This window comes from Trachurus trachurus, assembly GCF_905171665.1.
Source record: "Trachurus trachurus genome assembly, chromosome: 16".
NCBI lineage: Eukaryota > Metazoa > Chordata > Actinopteri > Carangiformes > Carangidae > Trachurus > Trachurus trachurus.
The window spans coordinates 21,215,987-21,243,741 of record NC_139902.1 but is presented as its reverse complement, the minus strand read 5'-3'; the positions used below and the strand labels follow the sequence as shown (position 1 = coordinate 21,243,741).

At 40.0% G+C, this 27,755-nt stretch overlaps 2 protein-coding genes across 2 annotated transcripts in view; both read right to left on the bottom strand.

Annotated features, from left to right (window-relative positions):
* The window catches only part of LOC310999468 (ankyrin repeat and IBR domain-containing protein 1-like), a 33,048-nt gene extending 20,852 nt beyond the window's left edge, over positions 1-12,196 (bottom strand). The window contains exons 1-6 of the mRNA XM_083989904.1: positions 11,985-12,196; positions 9,496-9,780; positions 8,188-8,488; positions 7,024-7,206; positions 5,262-5,379; positions 2,404-2,612 (exon numbers count right to left, since the gene is read on the bottom strand). Coding sequence (XP_083846030.1) covers positions 2,404-2,612; positions 5,262-5,379; positions 7,024-7,206; positions 8,188-8,488; positions 9,496-9,683 — 999 coding nt within the window. The 5' untranslated portion in view covers positions 9,684-9,780; positions 11,985-12,196. The remainder of the gene's footprint in view (positions 1-2,403; positions 2,613-5,261; positions 5,380-7,023; positions 7,207-8,187; positions 8,489-9,495; positions 9,781-11,984) is intronic.
* Positions 12,197-13,734: 1,538 nt separating this feature from the next.
* Positions 13,735-18,344, bottom strand: eomesb (eomesodermin homolog b; the record flags this gene model as incomplete). Its single annotated transcript, XM_083990548.1, has 7 exons — positions 18,244-18,344; positions 16,318-16,987; positions 16,069-16,223; positions 15,664-15,785; positions 15,036-15,194; positions 14,756-14,817; positions 13,735-14,518 (listed from the first exon to the last, which is right to left on the bottom strand). The coding sequence occupies exons 2-7, from the start codon at positions 16,839-16,841 to the stop codon at positions 13,735-13,737; spliced, it is 1,806 nt and encodes a 601-aa protein (XP_083846674.1). The 5' UTR covers positions 16,842-16,987; positions 18,244-18,344.
* Positions 18,345-27,755: the final 9,411 nt, after the last annotated feature.

Sequence of the window (27,755 nt, the reverse complement as noted above, 5' to 3'; positions counted from 1 at the left end):
AGCAGCCTGGGATGGTGGGACAGGGCAAATTGGGTTGATGGATTCATTGGCACAAAATTGTGATCCTACTATCTGCATGCCTCAGAACAAATCCCAATGTATCAGATCAGTCTACATTTTTCCAGTCCATATCTGTCCTGTGTTGATGGGTCTTCTCCAGCCTCGCATTTCTGTTCTTGGTCAACAGTAAAGAAACCTGATGTGGTATTATGCTGTTGTAGTAGCCCATCAGTCTCAAGGTTTGATGTGCTGAGAAGCCTTTCTGCTCACCACAGTTATAAAGTGATTATTTGAGTTACTGTAGCCTTTGGCTCGAATCGGTTTGGACATTCTCCTCTGACCTCTCATCAACAACACTTCTGTCCATAGAACTGCTTCTCACTGAATGTTTTTATTTTTCATGCCATGCTGACTGAGCCCATTGTGTGCCAAAATCCCAGGAGATCAGCGGTTTCAGAAACACTCAACACTAACAATCCTACTCAGAGTCACTGAGACATTTTTTCCCATTCCAACCTTTGATGTGAACATTAACTGAGGCTCCTAATCTGTATCAGTAAAATGGTGTACAGTACAGTTGTTCCTAAAATGCCTAGTTGGTATATATTTACAATACAAACCACAGTATGAATTGAAAAATGTATACAAGTTAAAAATTATCATGGACAGTATTTAGGTTACCTTAAGCTGCATGTTAAAAAGTTTCTAATACAGTTTTACACACCTACTGTAAATCTAACAGTGCCTGATTTTAGGCTTTCGGCCAAGCACTAATTAGATGAAGGACAGCTGACTTGGCCATTTATTTGCTCCCGACCTCTTCTGTGATACTGATTATTATCTGACACACCTTCACTCACAGTCTTACATAGTGAGTGACAAATTGCCAACAGCATAAAATTAGCTTAAGACCAGGTGCCTTTGGCTCAAATGATATGGCCTAATTGTCATCTTGACAACTGCTCACACAGAGGACTACGGAAAATGTTCAGCATGTTTGATAATGATCAGGAAATCCCAGACAAGGTCAGAATATCGGTAGTGCAATTACACAGAGGGTGTGCTAGACCTCTCACAGCTGGGAGTCAATGAGGTTCTGTGATAACCTTGCAGATATGCATATTTACGAAAACACTTAATGCCCGTTTATATTCACTATAACAAATGAACAATGAACAGAAAACCACAGCAACGATTATGCAGCCTTGGCTGACATACCTTAGCAATGTCAGCACCTCTCTACATGCTGATAATTAATTTAATTACCAATTCCTTCATGTTTGATGCAGTAAGGTTCAAGCAAATGCATTTTCTACCTATTGTTATGCTTTGCCTCACTGGCCTTTGGAGAGTTCAATCTTATACTCTAATAACATTTTTAGAAAGTATTTTAATGCTCTTTTTTCCAGAATTTGACACACACCATAATTAACAAACCACTGATTCTCCAAGGAATAGATGAAGCCTTGCTTGTGTTTAGTATGTTTATGAGGGAGATCAGTGGCATGAATACTAATGATTTCTAGTGATACAAGGCTGGGAAATAATGCAACATTATGCAGAAAGACAGGTGTGGTGGTGAAAATTTAAAGAATTCATCAGAAACACTTCAGGAAATCTGTGGCACCGTAGGGACTCAATTTAAATAAACATTGGAGTACTGTTTTTATGGGTACGCTGCCAGTTACTTTTAGTGCAGTTCCATGCTAGCTTCATCCTTTGCTGCTGTAGCAACTTCTTGGCCAGAAAAACATGCTGTTCCCTGAGGGTACTTGTTCTGTAGTTTAATTTTATCTGATGGCTCTTTGCTGATGAGTACAGTTACAGGACAGACTCGCTAAAATTATCTTCCAAACTACCACATCTGCTATGGTTCATTTAAAGTTTCCTTAAACCTTTTAACCTAACTTTTCTGAAAAGTTTTGCAGCAACTATGTGACCATTTGAACATTTTTAATTGTGTAGTCAATGTATTGATTTGGTAATACCTATGTGACTTTCAGTGATTAAGTTGTGAGGTGAACTGAGAGTTAACAGTTCTGCTGATCAATGCCTGGGTCTAGACTGAAGGTTGAATGTGATGGGAGTTTCAAGAAGACTCAGGAAATGTTTCGGTCCAACAAACAGAGGACAGGATCCTGGCTGATGTCAGGCATGGGTGGCAGACAGAGGACGCTCCATCTACTTTGATAAATGAGTAGTGTTATGAATCATTTCTTTGATAGAAGTGTTGAAACCTCCAGTTGCCAGTTCCCTATGGAGGAACTACACCCCCCGTTTTCATTTGAAATATTGTCAGACTGACTTGACTGGTATTAAAACACCCATTTCCGTTTCTCTCCTGCCCTCTTACTGAATTAATTTGGCAATAGTGATGACAGGGAATCTGACAACATCACTCACCAGAGAAGACTCATCATCAGCAGGCATTAGGCTGATTTGGTCTGGGGAGGTGAGAGTGGAGCGGGTGGTGCGTGGTGTCCGGGGCGAAGGCAAGGTGTCCCATGCATTGCAACCACTTGGAGGTGGGTTGGGCATCTGTACCCCTGAGCGTTGGCAGCATTCCTCTGCATTTGTCATCCAGGCCTCTAAGAGTTTCTCTCTGTCCCAATCTGATGCAAAACAATACATAGGTATGAGTATGAGAGAATGAGTTTGGCTTATAGTCCAAAAACAAAAAGCTTAGAGAGGTTAAATAGTGATTATTACTCTAAGAGAAGTGAAAGATGTACAGTAGTTAAGGCCAGTGCTTATTTAAAAGAAAAAAAAACATTGAGCAGAATGAGCAGTATAACCCTTCTCACCCATTTTATATGCAAACAGTTACACAATGTTTCTAAAAGCAATAAATGAGGATACACATCAAAGAAACATATGAATGAATTTCCACTCAACTCAACTCCTTGTTTGTTCTCTGTTAAACTATTCTCATTTTATCCCTGCAAAATGTTTTCACATAAAAACTTAGTTTCAGTCCATCCTGGCTCATATTTTAGAGAGTAAGCTTTTAAACACAATATTGAACCTACCTAAATTCACACAAAATCCCACTCTAGTGACAACCCTACTACCTGTTCCTTTCAAACAGCCAAGAACACAGACCTGCTGCCATCTGGTTTTCTTTTTTAGAATAGCTGTTCGATTTCACATTAGCACAGCTATGAGAGCTTTTCTGTATAAATACTGAATGACTTGTGGTCTTGTGAGTGCAAATACTCTCTGACGAAAACGTCCCTTCCTAAAATAAGGAACATGACCCGGTCAACTGTGCAATTAGGCCATTATCAGCCTCAAGACACGTTTCACCACCAATCAAATGCCTCCAACTCTAAATGGCCTCGTTTAGATAATGAATATTGCAACAATTTCCCCCATCTCCATTCAATTAAAACTCATCAATGAGTATGACCCTATCTTCATGCTTTTGGCCATTAAAGGGGGTCTGAAATTAAAAGTCTTTACATTTTGTCTTAAATATCAAAAATTAGCTGGGAAATACAAATTGTGAGAAGAACAGAAAGAAAGATTGACAAGCTTGCAGCTCCACCATTGATAAGAAGGCTGAAAATGTCTAATATGGAAATATAAAAGTAAGAAGTGTGGAAATTTGTTAAGGTTTTTACATGGAATTAATGATACACAAGTCCAAAAGCCCTTCTCCTAGAGATTAACAAAAATCCTAAAATGTTCCATCCTCATTAAAGAGACAGACAGCACTCCCATGATAGAGGTGAATAAATATAGCATCATTCTGGGGTCACTTTCTCCCCTCTAAGCTCCCAAAAGTATGTCTAATATGTAGCACACGCAGCTCTAAAACCAGCCAGTCAGTCCAGTGAATTAAAGAATGGAGTATTTAAAGACTGAAAATCAACCCAGATCTGTGACATATTTGACTGAAGTTTACTCAACTCGAAATCTACAGTTAAATTAAATAATGTGAATGTTTTCAAAAGGTATGAATAAAAAAATAATAAAAACTTTCTGACCTTTTCAGTTCTTCACACACAGTATGTTAGCTAGGGTAAGTGAAGCCACAGCAGTTTGAGAAATTGGTGGCTTAAGGCTGCAAATCAAAGCTGTGACACACTTTCTGAGCACTTGGACAAGCCTATGTTAAAACAACATTAGCTGGTAATTCAAGGCAGGTGACTGATGTTTGTTGTCACTTCTATCTAGTAATTGGTGTCGGTTGCTCGGGGTGTAGGATCAAATGGACCACTTGAAACTGACGAGAAAATAATCCAATGATCTGTACTTTTCTACAACCTGGACTGTGTGTCTGCACCTACTCAGCTTCTAATTCATAGCCACCATGACTTTGCACCAATAGATCTAATGAAGGCAAATTTGACACGTCACTCTAGACTCTAATCTCATTCTCCTTCTGGCATTAACACTACATCTTTAACACACAGGTTAGTCAAAAAAAATCTAATGAGAGATTAAATAGCGAGCAATTAGTTTCAGAGATACTGCATTGATTTTCTAACATTTCTATGACTTGGCCACCTCAGTGTCAGCATGCCATTACTTAATTGTGGTGGACAGAAATTAAGCCACCCATTTTATATTTGGATGATTTAGCTCAACAGAGCCACCTTCCTCTGCACTTCATGGTTTTAGTTAGACTGGAATGAAGGTGAACAAATATGTACAAATGGAGAGGATATGACTCCACAAACCAATCTTAGTCACAACAACATATACTGTAGGCTAGGTAAAATAGGATAAAATAAAATAAAAAATGTTTTGCAGCTTGTTTGTGAATGTAGCAGTTATTTTCACCACATATTTGATGGAAAGGACCAGCCCACTAAAAACCAGCATTTAGAGCATGTGACAATGACATTCTCCACTGAGCAAAATACAAGTGAAATTCTTCTAGATAACAAAGGCTGTTCACATTCTGCTTCTTTGACTGCAGAGAAATCACTGGAGTATAGCAAGAAGTTTATATGAGGCTAGGCCTCTCTAATCCCCATATACATAAAACATAAGACAAATTTAACAACAAATGTTCTTTACAAGTAAACAGCAAAACAACAAGCACAAAGTAAAAACATTGCAAGATTCTTCAAAGCATATCTCAGATGAAAAAGAAGCGTGTGTGTGTGTGTGTAGCTTTGTTCCCTGCTGCAGTTACATGATATCTGATCTAACCACTAGGTAACTAGGACATTTTCTGTGCCAGTGTTTTTAAGAACCAGTAGCTGCTACCATGTGAGCGGATGAGTGTGTATCTGTGTGTTCAATAGTACCATTGGCACGTAGCAGTGCCTCTGCCGTGAAGAGTGGTGCCTGCAGCATGTCAGCTGTCTCCACTATCAGCATGTCCTTCAGCCTCCGTAGATCCTGAGGCCGAAGGCCCTCGTAGAGCTAGAGAAAAGGGCAGGGGAGAGGAAAGGACATGGTAAGCACAGGAGGAAGGGAGGATGATGACAAGGAGAATTACAGAGATGAGGATGAGGTAAGGGTAAAAAAAATCAGGCCAAGCCAGGTTAGTGGAGAAAAATAATGAAAGAGCAGAAGGAGATGGATGGTGAGATCAGGGGAAGATAATGTGAGGGGAATGAGGGTGGCAGTAGAGAGAGACGGTGCAAAAGGGAAAGGGAAAAAAGAGGACAAAGAGTGTTTAAGTGAAATATATTAGAAAAACAACATTGCCTGAAGTTTTCAAAACCACAGATATGTCTAATTCATTTGCATAATTTCTACCTAGCAAGCTGCCATTTTTGGCAGACAAATAGTATAATACTCATTAAGTAGTACATAGTGATGGTTATGGCCTGTCTCTCTTCTATTTTTATTATACTATTTATTTTTTCATTTATTTAAGGTAGACTAATTCTTTGTACATAATTAGGCTTTTAATTGTATTGGCATCATTGTAATGGGTTATTGTTGCTTATACTAGTTTTTTAGAGACTCAATTTCAGCTGATAGTATCTTTCATGAAGTGGCTGTTGTACATTATTGCAGTGCAGGACCAATAGAGGGCTCCAGTGCTGTATGCAGCTTGTATTGTATCCTGGATGTGTGGTCAGAAGATCTGCATTTTGGGTTGAAAAGGGTTTTTTTTGCAGTTAATGTAAAGTATGTTCTAATAGTGATGTTTCTGACAGATGTTGGTAAATGGTGATTTTAAGGTATGGGCATTGTTGATTTTTTTTTTTTTTTTAGCATCTGTGTGATTTACTAAACACTGTCTTCCCCACCTGGCTGGAAAATGTTAGAGCCCTTTCTCTATGGCAGTGATGCCTACACAGAAAAGAGATGGGGTAACTATAGTACTGCAAAATGACAGTGGACTTCTTACAAAAGATGTAACAGGCTTCTTTTCCTTCATATTATTTGTGTCATGTTTGTTGCATACTTAATTAGACAAGAAATCAATTTAGTGAATTGTGTTAACTTGATTGACTGCTACATATCCACTTTAAAAGTAAATCAAATGTAGACGATTACTAACACATGACTAAGTCAGACCGTGTGAGCTAACTGATGATAATAGCAGTCACATGTCTTATGACTGACTATTTTGTGTGACTGAGTTGTGATTGTGTATGTGTCTAACCAAAGCATCTGCAATGTGATGCAATGTGTTTATAAGCAGAATCCCACAAAAATCTTAAACACTTAAACAAACACTTACAGTCAAATAGTACCTAGTTCCAAGAGGAAACTACTGCCCTACAAACTCATGACTGAAACTGTATCAGTTCTTACAGAATGCCTCTTCTGTTTATAATATATTATTTAAAACTTAATTAATGGTGTATTGATTAAAAGTAAGTTATAATTGCCCACACAAGTGCTTTAAGACCGCTGTGTGGTTTTGGTTTGGATTGGGTCAGATCAGAAAGCATCTGAGACAGCAATTGTAGTGACAGAAACTTTTAAGGTCTTTGTTAGATTTTCAACAGTGGGGACTGTGGGGATTACACAGAAGTTTGGTTGGTGTATGTTGCAAGTGACACCAGTTGAGGGGGACAAACTGCCTCTTGGTATGTTATTCTCTACCTCTCTTCGGTCGAGGGCTGCGTACTCTGCCTCTATACCCTCTGCTTCAGGGGCAATTGAAAAGACCATCTGCGACTCCAGGCACAGGGCCAGCTCCTTGTGGTGCTGCTTCTCTGCACAGTCACATGGAGTCTCGCGGTTTTCGTTCTCCGCAAACAGGTCTGCTTCTCTCTGCACCAGGAACTGAGCAAATGAAAACAAAGGAAAAGTCATTCTCTGAATATTGGGTCACACACTGTTTGCAGGAACACTGAACTTGAATATATGTACTTTGAAACACCTTAAATTACAAAACAGCTTCAACTCTTTTACTCCATCATAGCTTTTGACATGAAGGCTACACAACTGTTGCAACAATGCAAATCACAATAATTTAAGATGATCATGATTATTACTAGTTTCCGAACCCATAACATTTGTGCATCTTATCAGAATCAAATTCATCAAATTTAGAAGTGCTTGCTTTCTTACAAGAAGCAACAGAGACAGAACTTGAGTTAGTGTGATACTTTTGCATAAAATAAACATGAATTTCAAAGAATGTCTGAGTCACTTAAAGAGAATCAAATAAAATTGTACTTAAGTATGAATATCTAAGTTCAGCTATGTTATGAGCTCTGTTATAAAACTGAACTCAGAGTCTGAACAAAAAGGTAGGGACTAAAAGACATACAGTGACAGTCTAAATGATCTGAAAGCCTTGCATGTGTGTTACATCTGGAATTAACAAAGAAAACTCACCAGCGAGGGCTTTAATCAAACTTAGTAGGAAGGATGCCTAAATTACGTTTTTGGCTGCTTATACCGACATCTATCATCTTTAAGTGAGATTGGCTGATTCACAGCCAAAACCGGTCCTTACTGGCATGTATTGCAGATGGCATATCAATATCAGTCTCACACACTTGAGGCTTTCTAACAGAAGGCCACACACCAGCCATAACTCCACAAATCATCTGAGTACAAAAGGGCAGACATTGAATAATTTGTGTTAACATCAGGGTAACCCTGGCCTCTTTTATCTTCCCTCCATCAAATTGCTCCCCATCTTACTGAAGCTCTTCAGTTTCCATCTATGAAGCCTTTGATCTATACCTACACCATCATACTTGTGAATATTTTACTTTAACCCTGAAACATGTCCAAAGGCTTTTGTGATCTTACCCCAACACAAGTCTTCATGCCTGAGGCTGCAGCATAGTGCAGGCAAGTGTTTTTCTTGTTGTCAGTGGCATTGACATCAGCAATCTCATACTCTCCATGGTCCAGCTTTGCTCCAGTCCACGTTAGGATGACTTGAAGACACTCAGCCCGACGATGTTCATCTTCATATGGCCGTGAGAGCCGAGGTTGCAGCGCCCCCTCTGAGATCAAGATCTGGGGCCCCATGCAGAGAAGGTGCAAAGATGTCTCATTGTGCACATTACGCTTGTTAGGATTTCCATCTTTGCTTAGGAGAAAAGACCTACAATATAACACAGGGAAAGAAAAAACTGTTGATTTCAATTTCAAGCTCAATGACTTTTGGTGTGGGGGTCAAGCAACACCTTTTAATTCATGTTTCACTTTTTTTGATAAAGAAAACAAAGTAACATTTTAAGACTTATAATTTTTACCAATTTCTACCTTTGATTTTAAGTCTGTCTGTTGGCGCATAACATGTTCATTTAAAAGTCAAAAAATAAGTGCAACTACATTGTACTGGATTTTAATGAGTATCCTTCGTAGTTTTTTTTTTTATTAATCTACAGAATTGCACAGTGGGTACAGCTAAATTATGATCAAAATCAGTTTATCAGTCTTGTAATTTTGGGGCTTTATGTTGAAACCACAACTATCAGAATCAAATTAATCCATCTGTCCAGACACTGATTTACGTTTACTGGACTTTGAAGTTACTTGCTCTGTCATTTTGCAAATATCCACCTAGCGTTTCATGTATGAATGCAAAAGTGAGCAAGGATCATATTAGCAAAGAAAGGACTGGGCCTGAGAAAAGACAAACACAGGAAAGATTGTTAGGTTGTCGGATAGGAAGCTCTTGGAGTCCCATCCTATTCCACCCCAGCATGTTGCATTCCTGAGAGTTGCTAACAGATGGCTATGTGGAGAGACAGATGGGACAGAGTTATATAGAGATGGAACATGAAAGATATTCTCTTACGATGCAGGAATACAGCAGTAGATGGGACCATTTGATAAACATGGTCCAAAAAAATTAAGAGAAGTGCTCAAATGACATTTGATATCTAAACAAACTCACATAAGTAATAAAGTTAATACATTAATTCATGAAAAATATCTGTATCATAGCAACAACCTAAACTACAACAAATTGGTCCTTCATCTATCAACCTTTAGATATGCAGTTTTTTCTCACTGACAGAATCCAGTACAGAAATATGTGACTCCAAATGTGTGCATTATGTGTGCTTGTTTGTTTGTCTGATTTTGTCCAGGCCACATCCTGACCTGAGTAGGCGTGCCATGGCGTGCCGGGAAGCATAGTGCAGTGGAGTGTTGTGCTGGTAGGACTCTCCGTATGTAGAGTTGGGATCCAGTGCCTCCTTGAACTGCGGGTTGCTCTCGTAGAGTTGGCAAGCCAGCACCTCATCCCCATTGATGATAGCCTTGCGGAACTTGGTCGCTGTGTTCCCCATTTCTTCTCCTACCGCGGATTCACGCTCTGACTGACGAAGCAGCCTCTTAAGTCGTCTTCAACCTGCTCAAATCCTACTGACCAGCATCGTGAGGGTCCTACAGAAAAGAAGGAAAAGGGGTTAAATTCCTTTCTGGCTTTGCCTCGGTCCAACAAGGCCTTGCTAAGCAGAAAAATAGTCACTGACACCGTCTGTCACTAAAAATCTCCAGTGTAGCAAGTCAGTATTTTTATCACTGTTAAGGGAAAAGCAGCTCTGCGTCTAAAGAGTTTTAATTACTTCCTCTCCCTCTGTATCATAAGAATGAGAGATGCATCTCCAAGGTCTCTCAGGCTGCTCTGCCACAAGCCCCTGTGTCAGCATCACCACAGCACTCTAAACTACCTCCCTGCATTTGTCTTTTTATTTTTTGTTTCGTATTACCAACCATAATGCCAACAAAGCTCACACAGAGAGAGGGACAAGACTTCCTCTGGCATCACCAGGTGCTTCCGCCTCTCTGTGCCAATCCTGCCCATCCTACTGAGGCCAAGAGTCATTGTGAAGCAAGAGATCCTCAACACCGCAACGACATGCAGCGAGTCAGCATTTCGCTTCCACCAGAGCACCATATGGCCATGACTGTTTGGTCAGTGTGATGCTTTTTTGTATTTTTGTGGGAGCTACAGCAAAAATACACAGAAGACAGCATTGTCTCCTACAGCAGAATATGCACTTCTTCATTCATTCATACTGAACTATCATCATCACTATGCAAATCCTTATTCATAAGGAATTTTGCCTTGATGTAGGCAAATTGTGTGCATAAGAAAAGGAAAAATGCCCCCAAATACTATGCCCAGCTCTCCATAGGATTGCAAGAAAGAGAGAGGAGATGGTAAGCAAATTCTAACATTTCACATAAAGGACAGCTGACCTTTTCCACAATCTTTGGATATAGAGTCCAGTGTGGATGAAAGTGTCTGACTCTAATCTTGACATAATAACAGTAATCTGACACTACATAAGAAACTGTAGATGCCTGTCACATACAGTATAAGACTGAGTTAATTCCAGGTATTTCTCACTGAGGCATTTTCCATGAAAAAGTATTATTCACTATCATTTGGGAAAATTGTCATTATGTAACATTTAAAAACAATGCATTTACACACATCGTTACATTTGGACAATAAAACACCCTGTTGTTAGTCATTTAACTGTACAAACGCAATAGGTATGTTTACATCTATGAGGTGCTCACATGGTTAAGCCACAAATAGACACAGCCTTACCAGAATGGAGGTAAGGAGAAAGGGGGCAGGATCAAAGTGGGACAGGACTTTGTCTCCTCCACATTCTCTGGAGCAGTCTTATAATTGATCACTATGCACTTATTATTTGTTATTTGCTCCTTATTCTGTCAACCAAATACTAATACATACATAAGCATTGCAAATACTTGACATATTATAGAATATAACCCATATATTTAAATAGCTTACCACGTCCAAAAGTCTCTCCGTTATGTCAACAAAGAAGCAGATGACACAGTTTACCTTGCCTTGTATCAGTAGATGTGTGTCAAGCTTGTGCCACGTGAGGACAGATAAACACTCCCATAAGCAACAGACAAATGTGTCCCACCTTGGTGAACACTTGTAAACACCTTATCTGTGAATAAAGTTGCATAACCTGGTAATATATACTCCTCGATAAGGTTACCGTCCAAATACATAACTAATTAACCTACCTGACAATAGTTAACAACGCTCCCCCATCAGCGTAAGCCAACGACATCCGACTCATTGTTCTCTAACAGTAACAGCTGCGTTATAAAACACAGAAATGTGACAGTTTGTCAGCGTAGCTTGCCACTTGACTTGCCACTAAAACTCCTTCATGCAGGCCTTTCCCCCGTGCACTGGTGGTGTTTATCATTTTCCGCTAGTTAGCTCAAGCTGATAGCTGTACTGTGTTGTTGTGTTGTCTTTTATGAAGAGTCCGCGGTGACGCTTTGCTACATTTCTGGTTAGTAACATATTTTGCCTGCTATCTGACCTTACATATCGTTAGCTGCAAAAACCGGTCCATTTTTGCTGAAAGGCCTAGTGTCAAGCATAATACACAATCTTGCGCTGTATGTTATTCAAAACAAACAAACAAACAAAACATCATGACGCTAGCATTTGCGTTGGCTAACGTCAGTGCATACGCTGGCTAGCGGGTCAGTTAGCACAGGCTAACCGTGCTCCTAGCCAACTTAGCTAGCACAGTTCAGAAACTCTCCGTAAACAATGAGTAACAAGTATTTCCACTTACACAGACGATACATCTCGCAGTTGTAAGACCTAGCCTCGTGGATTAAACTGTCAGTCGCTAGCTCAAGAAAACTGGGTTGTTTTTTCTTACTGACTGAGTGAGGCAACGCTTCCCTATAAATAATGTGTGCGCTCAGACTCAGAGCAGTGATGTTGTTCCTGTCAACTCTCCGTTGACTCTCTCTGCTGCTGGCTGCTGCTGCTAGTCTGGTGGTTGCCAGGTTTCAACACAAACCCTCAAAACAGGCAGAGGGAGACGCTTCTTTTCGATTATTTTTTCTTTTTTTCAAACTCTCAACGGCGATTAACGGCTAATGGCTCTTCAATCTCCATTGATCTCGATTAAGTTAAATGTAACTGATAAAGTTATGTGCTATCCTAACTTAGCTACCTACTTTGCTGCACTTGCCATGCACTAACATCTAAGTGTATGATTTATTTTTCAGTAGGCTAATAGGTCCTTGGAGTTTTCCTATTTGTTCTTTGCTCAGCATCATAGCTATATTTGTGGTGTTATTTGGCGAAAAAAAATACATGCAGTATGCTATTACAGTAATAGTCAAATAGTAGGCTATAAACCTGTCAGGTAGGTTTCCATGAATATAGAAGGACTGGGATAAATAATGATAAAAAAAAAAAATAAAAAAAAACATTCACTTTTTCTGCTGTTGGTGTTGGTCGTTAGGAGAAGTCATTGTTATGTCAGTGGCGCCCAGTTTCCATCCCAACTCAACAGGCAGCTGTCGTGATTAGCTTGTAATAGCTGTAAGTACAATAAAATACCACTAGAGTGCGACATAGTCCACACAAACGAATATGCCTCATAGATCTGCAAGTATGACAACATGAAGTTGTGCTCTATGTGCTTTCAGTAATTGACTCTAATGTGATTTGTTTTGTGCCCTAATAGCCTATTTTTTATTCATCAAGAAAAATAAATAAATTAAAATCAATGAGGTCTATATAAAGGTGAGACAGTCAATTTAAGTGGCTTGTCCTTAACCGTGCAAGTGTATATTTTAGGTTCAGTGAATCAGTCACAATTTATAAATGCATCATAGAGCTTAGCCTATTGTTAATGATTACAGACAGACCTTAAGTGGTGCATTCTGTTTAATATTAAATGGTCACAATAGTCCATAATATTTAAAGCTCACAGTGTGTCAAAATAGGGCAAAAAAGAGTTCACTTGAAATTACACATAGGCTACTCAAAACAACACATATGGCTTTTATTATCAAATATCTGAACATTGCAATGAACTTATATACAGCATATTGTTCTCACATTTAAGAGTGCACAAATTTCATATCAACTGGCCTTCAATAAATAATCTGTAAACACATAATCCCAGTGTAAAGCCAGATACAGTACTGTATGCAAAAATAAAACATACATAACACTGTTCTTAAAAATGGGGCAACTTAAACTTTGGCACTTTCAGAATTGCAAATACATAGTTATATGAATGTGGACTTCAAAAAATAATATATAGTCAAGGAAAACAGACTTTTGAGAGACAAAATAAGCCTTTGTCTCAATTTGGCAATGCTTACTGCGCCACACATCTCATGACCTTTAATGCAATTATTTTAATGTGTCCTTGATACTTCCTGTATCACCGCAGAGGAGAAACACCAAGACAAATGCTGGGTGCACACAAACCAAAAAAAGCAATATAATAATTGTGATGGCAGATTCTTAACAACCAAAATCACAACATGAGGCCACGTCTTTCTGAGACAAATCATTCAAGGGTTTGTGTAAAAGGAATAGTAAGCTGCCATGCCTTTGGATGAGGGGGTTTCTTTGCTATAGGAGCTATTGTTGGTGGCAGCTGAGGCCAAGTCCTCACATTTGATCTCAGTGGGTGTATCCTCAGTGCTCGGGCCATTAAGGGACAAACGCCTTCGCTTGCAGGCTGCGGAATAAGAATCAGCCTTGTCAAGGGCAAGAGCTGATGCATGTGTTTCTGTCCACGAGGAGATCAGGCCTCCACTGCCATTCAGCTCCTCGTCTATCTGTGGCTTCACTTTGTCCGAGTCCTCTGTGAAACCAGCAGTGGGACTGGGTCTAGGAGACCAAGGCAGACTCGGAGTCATCTTTCTCTGGTATGCTGCTCTGGATCCCCACCCTGCAGCCATGGTGGTGAAAGGAGAGTCTGGGTAGTAGCTGAGAGCATGCGATGTTTGCATGGACAGGGATTTGATACCATAAGGAAGCAATGAGCTTGAGTATTCACCATCATAAGGTGTCAGATCTAGCTTATTGCCAGTGCTACTGTTTCCTCCTTGCTGCATGGAGGTGACAAACCACCTCTGCGAAGCTCCGTCTTCAGTCTGAGGCGAGAGGAGACTGGTAGTCTGTGGTACGGCTCTCTCACTGTTGTAGAAACGATTCTGTGGTGGGTTGTTGACAAATTGGTCCTGGAACAGGGGCTGCATGGTGTAGCGGGCACCGGGGACAATCTGGTGGGCACGTGGAGAGTCGGTTGGAGATGGGGTGAGGCGGTCATTGTCTGGTGCTGTGTACATCCTAAAAGAAACACACATATTTAATTTAGGACATGAAAGGTCGATGTGTGAAAAAAAAAAATCCTGTGAACATTTCTTTCAAAAAGAGTTGGCGCACTCGCTGTATTTAAAATAGATTTAAAGTTGTTCCATTTTTAATAGAAATACAATAACACAGATTATTGATAAATGTTCATGTGATATTGATATTAAATTAATAAATCATGAGAAGTGCATGACACTGAAGTAAAATACTCACGAATCATAATTATCTCTGAATCCTTTGGCAAAAGGGTTATGATCAATTTTCAGCTGTGTAATCTGAAAGAAAACAAAATGGAAAAGGAGCCTATAAGTAACATGTTATGTGGAGACAGAAAGAGAGTGCAAGTGAAGAAAACCATGCAGTTACAGGAAATAGCAGAGAGCAACAACAACAACAACAAAATCACAAATAGGTCAAGGCATGTCATTTTATAAGCAATTTTGACTAAAAATAAAATAAAAAATAATATGCATTAGTCTGTTTTCATGCTTACATCGGTGTTCTGGTAGGCAGTGACTGCAATAAACTGGGTTTCTGGAAAAGTGAAGCTCTGTGTCTTAACGTCATTGTTAATGTCCTCCACCCCGTCCTCCGTCGCCTCCACGATGTGCAGCCTGGGCTGGTACTTATGCAGCGACTGCAGGACAATCATCTGCACACACGATTAAAATATATATATATATATATACATATAGAAATCATTCGGCAGCTGTTAAAATAAGTAATTAAATTAATTTGTAGCTATTGAAGGTGGTGTTTCACCACTCCGCCACTCACAACAAATTATCACTGCATAGCCTATACGAATATAATTGTATTTCATGTGTTTATTTTATTTTATTTTATTTTATTTCATCAACGTGTTAATGCATTCGATTGCACAACAACTGAGGACAACAAAATGATATCCTCCGCGAGAGTTCATACGGAAGTCCACATATAAAAGCTAAAAAAAATGGCCTTCAGCTGCAATAAAAGGTCTGGATGAATGTTAACTGCATATCGTTAATAGGCTACTACTTATAAACGAGCAATTAATCACAGTTTAACGAAAAATATTTTGATATTTTTAATTCATACAATTTAAATGTGTGAGCCTTAGCTATTTATTATGCCTTTACCTGTGAAGTGTTGTGACTGGTTCCTTTGTTGTTGGTGAGTTTCAGTTTGCTGAAGGAGATCTCTTGTCTCATCCAGTGGGCCCCTGTGTTTGGAGACTCTGGATGGATATAGACTTTGTTCCCTGAAATAAAGAAATTCATTTTCAAACAAACTCACAGCAGACAACCTCAAGTAAAGAGCCATTCAAGAATGCACATATGGCTATAACCTATAGGCCTGTCGCCTTGTGTTTTTTCTAACAGGCCTGCTTAATTATTTTTGCAAATAGAAAATGTGCTAATTAGATAATGTTACAATTTCCCCGTGTAAGTTTTTTGTACATAGAGGTAAATAACTCAATTTCTAAAAATCAATACTGGGCTAAAGGAAATGTCATGATGCCAAATATCGATCTGCTTCCGTACCTTGGCTGCTGTTGTCTGCCTTTCCGCAGGTAACCCACTTTCCACCCTGAAACCTCCAGTGGTTCGGATCCGCCAGCACCACCTCCACAAACACGTTGTAGTGCGATGTCAGGCTGAGACCAGCTATGTTAAAACTAAGGAATGGGAACATCCGTCTGCAAACATAAAGCAGAGTAAATTTAACAGGTGGGCAAAATAAGAATCATAAAGTTTCACTTGTATTGTTGCAGACTTCTCCTGTCCTCTCACCTGCCCTGCTTGGTGATGATCATCTCGGTCTGGTGCCGGTGGAACTTGAGCCACAGCGGCCGGTTGCAGAGGTAGACCTGGGCCCTCATCCCTGCACCGGTGCCTGGCAGATTCATGTTGCTGAGAGCGGAACCTGAGCCGGTGTAGGGCGGGTAGATGCAGCCGGGGCTCTGTCCGAGCTGGTAAGCCGTGCTGAAGTGACTGCGGCCGGCTGCGGATGGGGAAAACCCTGCGGGAGGCAATACGGAGCCCAGGTGGAGAGATGAGGGGTACCTAGCAGCGCCGGGCGCGGTGTAAACCGCCCCACTGGGGGTATATGGGATGAAAGAGCAGGGGTTCGCTGCCTCGGGACTTTGTTTGGAGACTGTTGGAGAGATGTAGTAGCGGTCGGCACCCATGCCGTGCTCCGGATACCTGCTGCGTGCAGCCGGGTCATCTCCATCCAGAGCTGGAGACTTGCGCCTCTCATCCGCTGTTTCCTTGGTAGAGGAGAAGGGGCTGCTGTCTCCCTCACCTCCGAGCATGGCTGCTTGCCTTCACTCACCCTTCACTCAGACGATTATGGCTTTCGTTGAGCCGACAACAATCTCTTCTTCCCCCCTCAGGAGTCACCGAAACTATTTGTATTTCAGATGTCTGGCGCTTTGTCTTGACGCACCCACTGCAGTCCCTGAGACAGATACGGAGTGAAGTTAAGGACAGCCTATTTAGTGCTGATGGCTGACACATCAGGGCAAGTTGGTTTCCTGAGTAACTCGCATTTCAAAGGCCTGATGCAAAAGTGCCAAGCTGGAAAAGTGCACCTACAAGACACTACCAACGCACTGCTTGAGATGTTTTTGTGGAAAGTGACCGTCATATCTCTGTGGGCGGATCAGACTGTGGTTGTGGGGTCTAGCAAACTTGAAATGTTCAATTCCGGTCACTTAAAAACAAATCATCTTTGGCACAGGGGGTTCTTGGTGTTGTTATATATTGTTTATAATTTTCTACATTATAATTATTAGATTTATTATAGAGATTAAATTCAGTGTAAGGCACTGTAATTATTTTTACAGTTGAAATCGCATGTGAGACTATAGATTCAGGTCAGTATACTGCAAACAAAACCAGGTACCTGGTCAACTTTCAAAAATAAAATAAAAGCTTAGTTTTATGTTGATGATATTGGCTTTGCCTCTAGGTGAGAGGCAGTTTCTTGTAAATCAGCTGACAATCTTGAAGCACAGATTTTTGGGGCTGTTTTGAAGTGAGAAATGAAAGTTCGCCCCCGGCTCTAGAAATTTGTGGTAGCCTATATTTTGAGAGTTCATGAAACCTTGAGCAAATGCCTCTTTAAAATCAAATTGCTTATTGTATTTTTTCCCCCACTTTTTTATTTTATTTTATTTTACCTTTCATAATGTTATAACAAAAATATCTGCTTGTCATGCATGAGCCATTTTTATGAATATAGCCTAATACAATTTCTATTTCAATTACAACACCCAAAATGTGAGAATATGGAGATGCATATGTTACTTTCTTAGGAAGAGACGTGATGTTGTTTATCCTATATCATTATTCAGAGTTAATGAATCTGCATTCATTCATAGACCTGATGCGATTCTGTGTCCCACCGGGACACCAGACGTGAAAAGGGGAAAACGCCAATTATTTTTCCGTTTGAAGAGACCGGTGATGTTTCTTGGATCAGACAGACCAATGTGACAAATGAAAACAACAACGCAAAAAATCAAACCTATATCTGTGTAAATAAAGCAGTCATTTCAGGTTAATTCATTGTAAATTACTCCAATGTAATTAATTCTACTGTGAGTTGTATTTTGGGGCAAATAATCTGTTAATTTACCATTTGTTACACTAGTAATAATGTTTAATAAGAGAATGTCACAAAACAAAACATACAAAAACGCATAAACTCACCAAGTGATACTTCCTCCTGGTCCCGTTTGCAAAACAAGTTCAAGACACACCAAAAATGATTCTAACTAAATGAAAAATCACTCAGGCACTGTAACAAGCTGCGAAGCTGAGCCCATACCAACACATGACATCATGTTGAGTTTGGGGTCGAGGAGGGAGCAGAAGATAAAAACCTGAGCCATGTAGAGGCGGACTTATCAGAGTGTAGAGGCACAATCCCGTTTTCAGTGCCGCGCTCTCCTTGTGGCCATGACGCACAGATAGCAGCCTATTATCAGATTCTCCTCTCAGCAAGGGAGGGGCAGGGGATCCTCAGCATCACGGCCAGGGGCCGCTGCCGCTGCTGCTGCTTCCCAATCCATTCGTGAATGTTTTCCATCTTATCATCCTCACAAATACATCACCAGAATAACGCTCTCTCATCAGGGCTCGGAGCTTGTCCGCATGTTTATGGTGGCCTTAATCTATAAAGACTCCTTGTTGAAGAAGCCATGAAACCATTTCAACACAAAGAGAAAAAAAATACCTAAGGAGGTGCTGATCTGGATTTTTTGGGGAAGGAAAAAAAAAAGTTTATAGCCTACTACTCTGATTAAATCAACTCTATACATAAGTATAAATCCAACAATTTGAAAACTGCTGATTTAAAGTTCAAGGAGAGCCCTAATTTCATGCTTCTGCCACTGTGATATTTTACCTATACAATAACATGTTGCATCATGCAAATTGTGATGGTGACTGAGACATACAAGCTTTAAAGCTCACGGTGTCTCACAGACTGAATGAGAAAGACATCAAACATTATAGCCTACATTTTTAAAATTTTGTTTTTAGTGTTACTACAATAGGTGCTTCATGACCGAAACCCGTCACAGTCTGGAGCTGTGAAAAGAAGCACAGATATACAAGCAATATGATTCCACATTTACGTGCTGGGGTTAAAGAGTGGGGAGCAAAGTGATTATTTATTGTGATGAGAGGGTTAGATGATTAAAAGTGACTTTTATATCAAGAAAAAGATGTTTATCTTCAGAGACACTGAAACAGAGACACGAAGGATGTTTTATTTGAAAGATACATTTAAGAATGTCAACATCCAAACCCTCTCACACATGCACTGCACAATGCTGGTGACAAAAGCTGCCAATTTGTTGCAGGAACATAGGCTTCAGACATGCAAAGAATTCATAGATAAATTTAGCTCTTAAAGGGGCCCATATCAGACTGTTTCCTCCCTGGTACAGTTCAAAGGAAGACTTTAAGACTTTCAGACTTTAAACTACTCCTTCACTGTGTTAATGGCACACCTTTTAACAGTTTACAGACCCGCTCCCCTCTCAAGACCAGACGATGCTCAGCTGCAGCTATACTGCTCACTTAGAGAAAAGTTTACATGATAAAGACAGTAAGAGGATTAGTGAAGCAGGTCGTCACCCCTGAAATAAACACATCAAACAAGACAAATCAACTATTTGGGTAAACTATTTGACCAGCAAACAGTCTAAAGCTAATACACTTCTGCTGACTGCACTGATGAACTAATTGAGTTGTTTGATTATTGGAGGAAGTCATGAATATAGAGTAAGAATTCACAGATCACAGCAGTGCATGGTAGTTTACTTTGTCCTAAATTTACTCTGAACATCATTTTTCTCTGCTTTACTGCTCCCCCTTTGCTGTATGTATACTAAGATATACTACATATACTGTATATATCTATGTGTATTTAGATGTATTTATTGTTAGATATCACTCTCAATTCAAGGAAATTAAAGTCTCTCTGACCCTCATTCTCTGCAACAAATATGGTCACAGAGGTGTGAATGTTTTGTGTCTTGAGAAGTTTCACTTGCAGTTTCTTTATAAGCATTCATCTGTCCCCGTAGTGCAGGGGCAAGCAGTGCACAGTGATGTGATGTGCATTTTGCATATTGCTATAGTCCTTCATTGTGCAGAATGACGAACGTGCAGCGTTTGAGGCTATTCTCACATTTAGTATCTGCTAAAGATGTGTGGAGTGTGTGGGTGGTGGTTGGGGGTGGGGGGTTTGTGCCCACCTTAAATCTCAGTTCAGCACGTTTATGTATGTATGAGTATGATTTTGTGACATCATAAGTGTGGAGCCAGTCACAGCCAAAAAGAGAACTAACACAAGTGTAAAATGGAAATTTGAAACCCCCGGTTCACATAGTGATGATCACGATTTAGAAAAAATGTCAATGAGGTAAATTTGAGGGAAATCCACAAAGATTAGTGGCCAAAGCTGCGTTTTTGGATTTGATGAAAACATCTTTAAAATGTAACCTACCTGTCAGCATTTAGCTTGTTCAACTTTTCTTTCTGCTCTTACAGACTCAAATGAGCTTTTCTCTTTTCTCAAACTATACCTTTAATGTATATAGGCTACATAATGCTGTTTATTTGGCAGCCTCTCTGACTGGCCTCACTCCTCTCCCTGTCACACTCGATGAGCAGCTTCCCCTAGCTGTGCCTCCTTTTTGACACATCTAAAGGGCTGTTTCTGACATCTTGCCATCCTGCCGGTCACCTCTCCTGCAGAGCTCATGCCAGGCAGGAAAAAGCTGGTGACCTGGCCGTCACCGCCTGCCCTAGGCCACTGCCACCCTGCCGGTAGCAGAAGGTCTGTTGGTCTGAAGCCATGCCAGGAACTCTGGCCGCCACAGCTTGTGATGTCACGACAGACACGCTCTCAGGGGATGGTTGTGATTGGCCCTGAAGGTTTGCCTTTCTCACTTCCTGGGAAATACCCCCTTATCAACTTACAGACATACAGTACATACCTAATTAATTATCACTTTAATTGAATGTGATCTCAGCTAGCGATACTGATCGGCTTCTTTCACAGGTCACATACAAATCCAGAAATATGTTATTCCCCTACTTCCTTTTACAAAAAGGAAGTAATGCCACTACTCTGACATTTGTAGTCTAAAGTAAAGTATGCCTTTATTCATCCCACGACGGGGAAATTCACAACCCTTACCCTAACCCTTACCCAAATGAAATTGTCGAAAATCAATATGCAGTAAAAGGTAAAACAGTAATGGACATATCATTAGACCACCTTCATAAATGACTGACATAACTATTATGTTTGTATGACACCTCTATAATAAATAACAAATATAGGGATACTTATTTCAAGAACTAATATTCACCACTGAGACGTTTTACAGCAGGGCTTCAAATCTTAAACAATAAAGGCCTCTAGTGACACTCTTCCATAATCTCCCCCCTACGCTTACATTTATGGTTTGGTCCTACATCCTGTTAAGAGTAGCAGCAGGAGCGGACCATCACATTTGGTGCTCAGCGTGGGGGCGGTTGGTGAGCTGTCATGTTCCAGCTATCCCATGGAGATACACTTCTGCCTCTCTGCGAAGATTTGGTGTTTTCTCATTTGCATTTGCTAATGAGATCCTGTTTGCATGACTTTATACTGGAAGGCTATCTCTCTGAATATCTCTTTACAAATAGAAGAGGCAGATCAAGTCCTATTTATTTAGCCTTTATTAACCAGTTAGTCCAATTAAGATTATGGACGTCCTCTCCTCTGCAGGAACGATCTGGCTGAGAAAGCAGCATGATACTACTACCATGTTGCAGACATAAAATAACACTTACAAAAAAACACCAACAAAATACATTGTGAGTGACAGCTTCTTCTTCTTCTTTTTTTTTTGGTTGTGCATTCTCAAATTTATGAAAATCAGGAATCACCCTGGCCAGTTTACTCTTTGAGTCACAAGTGGTGTCAAATTAAAAACTATTGTGTTCCATTCAACAAAGGTAAAGCACAGCTGTATGTGCTCAAGTAGAAAAACAGCTCTTATTTCTAATTTCTTACCCCCTATTTGCCAGAAGAGAGCATACTATTTCACTGATGATCTAATCAATCTCTGAGCCTACCCCTGTCAGCTCACCTCAATCACAGCTTCACACAAGAGCTGTATGTTCTCAGAGGCTTTCCTCAGCCAAGAGCCATGACTCCCAAAATCACTTATCTGACGAGAAGTTGTAGAAGTTTGAGGCCAAAGCCAATTAAGGCCTGTTTAGAGCACTTCCTCGTTATCACCCAATCTGTACTGTTAAGAATTCCTGCCCACCAATCTGCCAGTGTCAGCAGCCCCCCAAAAAGCAGTCACAATTTGATTTCAGGTCACAGTCAGGAGCTGTTGCCTCCAACGAAGTTGCTAAAAGTCCTCAGATAGAAGAAAGTGATGACACTGAGGTCAAACAACACTCAACAAGTATTGATATGAACTCAAAAAGCTTTCAACATGTGCAGGTGTTAATTCTTAAAAACTAGTCACAACACACACATTTCCCTCATTTACATCGGTAAGTGGTCAGGATGAGCAACGTTCAACCAGAAATCATATGTTATTCTACACACTACACAGAGGTTTTACTGACCTTTGACCTAAGTCACTTTTTTTATACAGACCCTAACCTGATGTGTAAAGCACTTGTTATTCCTCATATTTGGGCTATTCTTGTTCCTATTTCTAAGAGCGTTCCTAAGAAGCTCTTAGCGCTAAGAGCTTCTTTTAACGAATCTGGGAAACGCGGCCATTGAGAGTCTATGGGCAAAGATTGTTGCGCTCCAGGGAGGAAACAGGTGACCAGTCATCACCTTCAGACAACAAAAACTACATTTTATTAATTATTTTTTATATTAACTAGGCCTATATGATATTCATCTTGCTCATCAAAAAAAAAAAAATATATATATATACAGTATATATAGTGTTTTTCAAGGTAATGTGGGGAGTGGTAGGGCACCCTAGCACCCTCTATTGGCCAGCCCCCAATGAAAGCCACTATACTAATCACCGAATTCCATGTCCTGATAACTGTTATCTTTGTATCACATATAATTTCCATCCGTACTCCTACACCTAAAGCTACTACTGGTGTAAACAGGAAGCAACTGGAGTTGGTTAGTTTCTGAAGATACTGAAAAGGTAGTAAATTATAAAATGCAGAATTTACAGCGAAATGACAACAAGGTCAATATGCTAGTAATTTGTTATCCATGTTACATCCACATGAGGCTGATATGAACTATGGGAGTGACTGTCATAATATATAGTAGCTCATCCATCCTACCTCAATGATGCTATAAGTTTCATTTCAATAATCAAAATCAAAGTATATAAATAACTCTAATGTAGCGATTCTCTCAAAGAACAAATACATTCTTTATGTTGTTTTGAAGAATATCCCTTTGTCCAGTGGGGTGGAAAGAATATTTTCTGCATTATGTCCTCTCTCCAAGCAGATAGGACCCCGAGCATGTTTTTTCTCATACGGTGAATATGCTGACTGTGGTATCACATTATGATTAACAATTTAACTGCGATCCCGTCTTTCCCATTGTTATTCCACAGATGACTATGAATAAGAGTGAAATGCCAGCGACGGCACGCAGGCTTCATTAGATTCGTTGATTGATTTATTGTTTTCCATGGTTGTAATCACTTCCCCCAAGGTAATTTGTAAGCTCTTTATGGTTCAGAGGTATAAGCCTGAGAGTTAATTAATCGGCTTTGTTTAGAAGTTTGAAAGTAGAAATGCCCCTCTGAATTGGTAACTGTCTCTGTGACAGAATCTCTTCTTTACCACAACAAAACATCAAAACTAAGCAGGTTAGCAGACTTAATTATATCTGGATGATTTCTAGATGTTTTGCATTTTCCTTGATTCATGTTTACCCTGTTAATTTTTTTTCTTGCCAAATTCAAATGTAGGATTTTGTCATGTTTCAGAGGACAAACTCATCAGTGTCTTGTTAAAAACGACAGAACAACCAAGTTAAAAAGTTATCATTCAACCAAAATCCATTCAGTGCTCCCCAAACAACAAACAATCTGATGGCACATAAAGCCTACGTAAACTGTTGATAAAATGGACATGCTAGATTACAGGAGATTTTACAGAAAACTCCTTCAATAACCATAGCCGTTTTACAGTGTACACTCACCCATGTTGTGCTTTTATTCTTGTGCTAGCCCCTTAAATCAGCCCTCTTCATCCAAAAAAAAGCATTAGCACTCTTCCCCTCAACTGAGGTAAAGTATTATCACCCCAGAATTAGATACTTTTATGTTCTGACCCAAATTTTGGCTCTTAAAAGAAGCCGATGTGACACTCTCCCTGCTGCCCCCCTCACCCACAGAACCCCTGCTACAGTCGGGCCTTTGTCAGACTTAATTGAAGTCCTGACTTGCTTTAATTGGCTTTTTGATGGTATGTGAATAGGAACTGCTGTTTATGGGTTAAGTGCATCTTGATCAGAGCTTTAATCCAGTCATTAACAGAGAAACATGAGGTGTTGAGAGCAGTGAGGAGAGGTTGATAATTGAGAGGCTGCTTCCTTGCTCCCTGTGCGTCTGTATGTAGGCTGTGTGTACACAGTACGTATGTGTATGTGTATGTGTATGTGTATGTGTATGTGTAGTATGTGTATGTGTTTGTGTATTCATACATTTGCTTAAGGTGTGCCCCAGGAGTTAAGCAGGACAAATGTGAATTTTTTTATTCACTGTAAATCATGACAGAAAAACAGAAAGAAATGGTGCACATCTTTTCCTCATGCAGTGTACGAAGGATTACTGTGGGTCTACACCCGGTAGAACAAAATAGGAAAAGGACTCAAAGATCAAAACAGTGCTCTTAGTCTCCACAGTGCTGTCAGGGCAAAAAAAAAAAAGCCTCAGGAAAAATGTAAAATAACATTTTATAATAAAGTTTTGTTTATTTCAGGGCATACCTCATGAAAACATATACCACAATACAGACAGCAAAAATAGATTCTTATTGTACAGAACACATGCCCACCCCATTCCTCTCTGTTGCTCAGCTGTCAAATTCTCACTGAGTTTTTCTCACTGTATATTTTAGCACCTATCCTCAGTGTGAGGCCTGTGTTCTTCCGTACCCCCACTCATGTACCCGTCTCACACACACGCACGCACGCACGCACGCACGCACGCACGCACGCGCACACACACACACACACACACACACACACACACACACACACACACACACACACACACACACACACACACAGTTGCACAGCGTGTTGTGTTGAATCAAGGAGTCTATATTAAATAAACATGCTGCTTTTAGATAGGGTCCTGATTTGCATCATTCTTTGCAAAGTGTATTTTTCGCCATTTTTAGTGTAATTTATTACAGACTTACACACACTTACTGATCCTATAAAAGCACTGTCAATTGCTCACAAACCTTCAGTGCTAGTCACCTTCTCAGAGAGGATCACTGACAAATAAAACCCCAAAAGCAGCCCATTCATATTCTGCTGGTGGCGCAGAAGATGAGCAATTTAGGGAACAAGAGGAGCTGAATTCAATGTGTATTCATCACTAAGATTGTGGTTGGATGTTATAATATTCATTATGAATTGGTATTGAATTTGCTCAAAAAAAATCTTTCAGTATAGCTTATTTACAAATATTTGAAGAGTTCATTTGCAAAAGCAGATAACTCCGTTTTTAAAAAATTCCAGAATCTTCATTTTTTATTTTTTATTTACATAAGGTGATATCAGTTAAACCAAAGTTGAGTGACTTTGAGATGTAACAAAACAGACATATCTCAAAAAAATAAAGTTTTATTGAAAAGAACACTTTGCAAAGAATAATTACAAAGCCTCAGCTCATTTTTTTCAAAATGGCACTTATCTGCTTTTGCAAAAGAACTCTTCATTTGTACATTTATTTTTCATAACAAAAAGAGAGTGTAGATAAAATATGTAATTTGATTATGGAGATTTATTTTATTTGGGTCTCTCTGAAATTTCAACATATTTCTGAACACCGTGCATGCTGTGCGTGTGTGTGTGAGAGAGAGAGTGAGTGTCAAGTGTTGGTGTATTATTATTTTAAGGTGTGAAAGGCCTGATGACAAGATGAACAGTGTGGGCCAAGCTTGACCTCTCCCAAAGCTTCACCACGCACGACTCTCCCTGTGAAAGTGTGAAAACATTTACAGGCCATTTACAGCACAAGATGACACTTCCTCCCAGGTCAGTGTGCCACACATACAAACACACAGCTTCACACAAACACCGTCACACACACGCACACACAAACACATGTCACTGTCAGTTCAACGGACAAGCAACATCTCTCTCCTCTCTTTGGAGATACGAAACATGGCTGAGAAGAAAGTACCTGCATGTTGTGAAAGAACTTTGAAGAACTCCACATGAAGAAAACACAGATTTGTTTTTAACATGACGGTACTGAAACACACTGACTGTATGACCAACTGAGTGAGGACATAATGCTTCACTTGATGGAGTCTTGACAGCGCTTTTGTACATTTAAGCCACAAATGTGATTTTACTTTAGCACACACATAAGCACACCCCCACACACACACACACACACACACACACACACACACACACACACACACACACACACACACACTGATGCACATACATCGTTAACTCTGAGATGTTATAAAAACTTCTCTTTTATCCATTAAAAAAAGTATCGATCTTGTGCTTTGCCTTCACTACTTGATAGTTTTTTTCCTTTCATAATGGAAAGTCTCCCCGGCCATTTCTTCAGCCTATTCTTCATTTGGAGTAATTATAGATGGAGAGGTAAAAGATGTTTTTTCCCCATCCTTTTCTTTTCTCTGTGCTAGCTATCTTCCTCTCCCCTGCATGCATTCAGAGGAGCTCTCACCACTGCATTCTTATTAGGGACATGTCTGAAAGGCTCTCCGCAGCATGTGGTGTCCTCTGACCATCCGCTATGGCTGCTTTTTGTTGGCATTAACAAGCCAAGCAGCCAAGGATAGCTTTTCAACAGGTACAAACTTTTCCTTTTAGATAATTAACCGCATTCAGACACTCGGCACAGTGTTGGCAATGTGGGTACAGAAACCCAGAGAGGATCATATTCTAGAAAAAAAGGACAGAAAGGAGAGAGAGAGAGAGAGAGAGAGATGGAGAAAAAACTTGATCAAAAGACAAGATGTTCTCTTGTGGTGTTGTTTAGTGCTATTGGATTCTATACCAAACTCCTATTCAAATGGCGCGGTCTTCATTTCTGTTCTCTTCGTCTTCCTCATCTTTGTCCTCTTCATCTTTTTTTTTATCAAGATGGACCGTGTAATGAGCGAAAACTCTGGTCATTGTAGAGCGGTCAAAGGTTTGCTGCCTTAATGAATGGAAGAAACACAAGAAGGGCTGAATGCTCCCCCTCATTCCCGCTTGCCTCGCTGCAAAAGCCCCAGGATGCCTCCTGAAGAAGGCCTCCTCCATCCATTGCCGTCTCATCTCTTGTTAAAGGGGGCATAAAGCGAAGGCAGAGGGGGAAAGTAATTTTCTTCTCCTGTCTATCCATTCTTTTGGTGGGCTTCTTCCACTTTCTGCTGTGTACTTTCATAAAGCTTATAATTATCTTGGTGAGAGCCCCTCAAGTGAGAACGAATGGAGTCTTTGT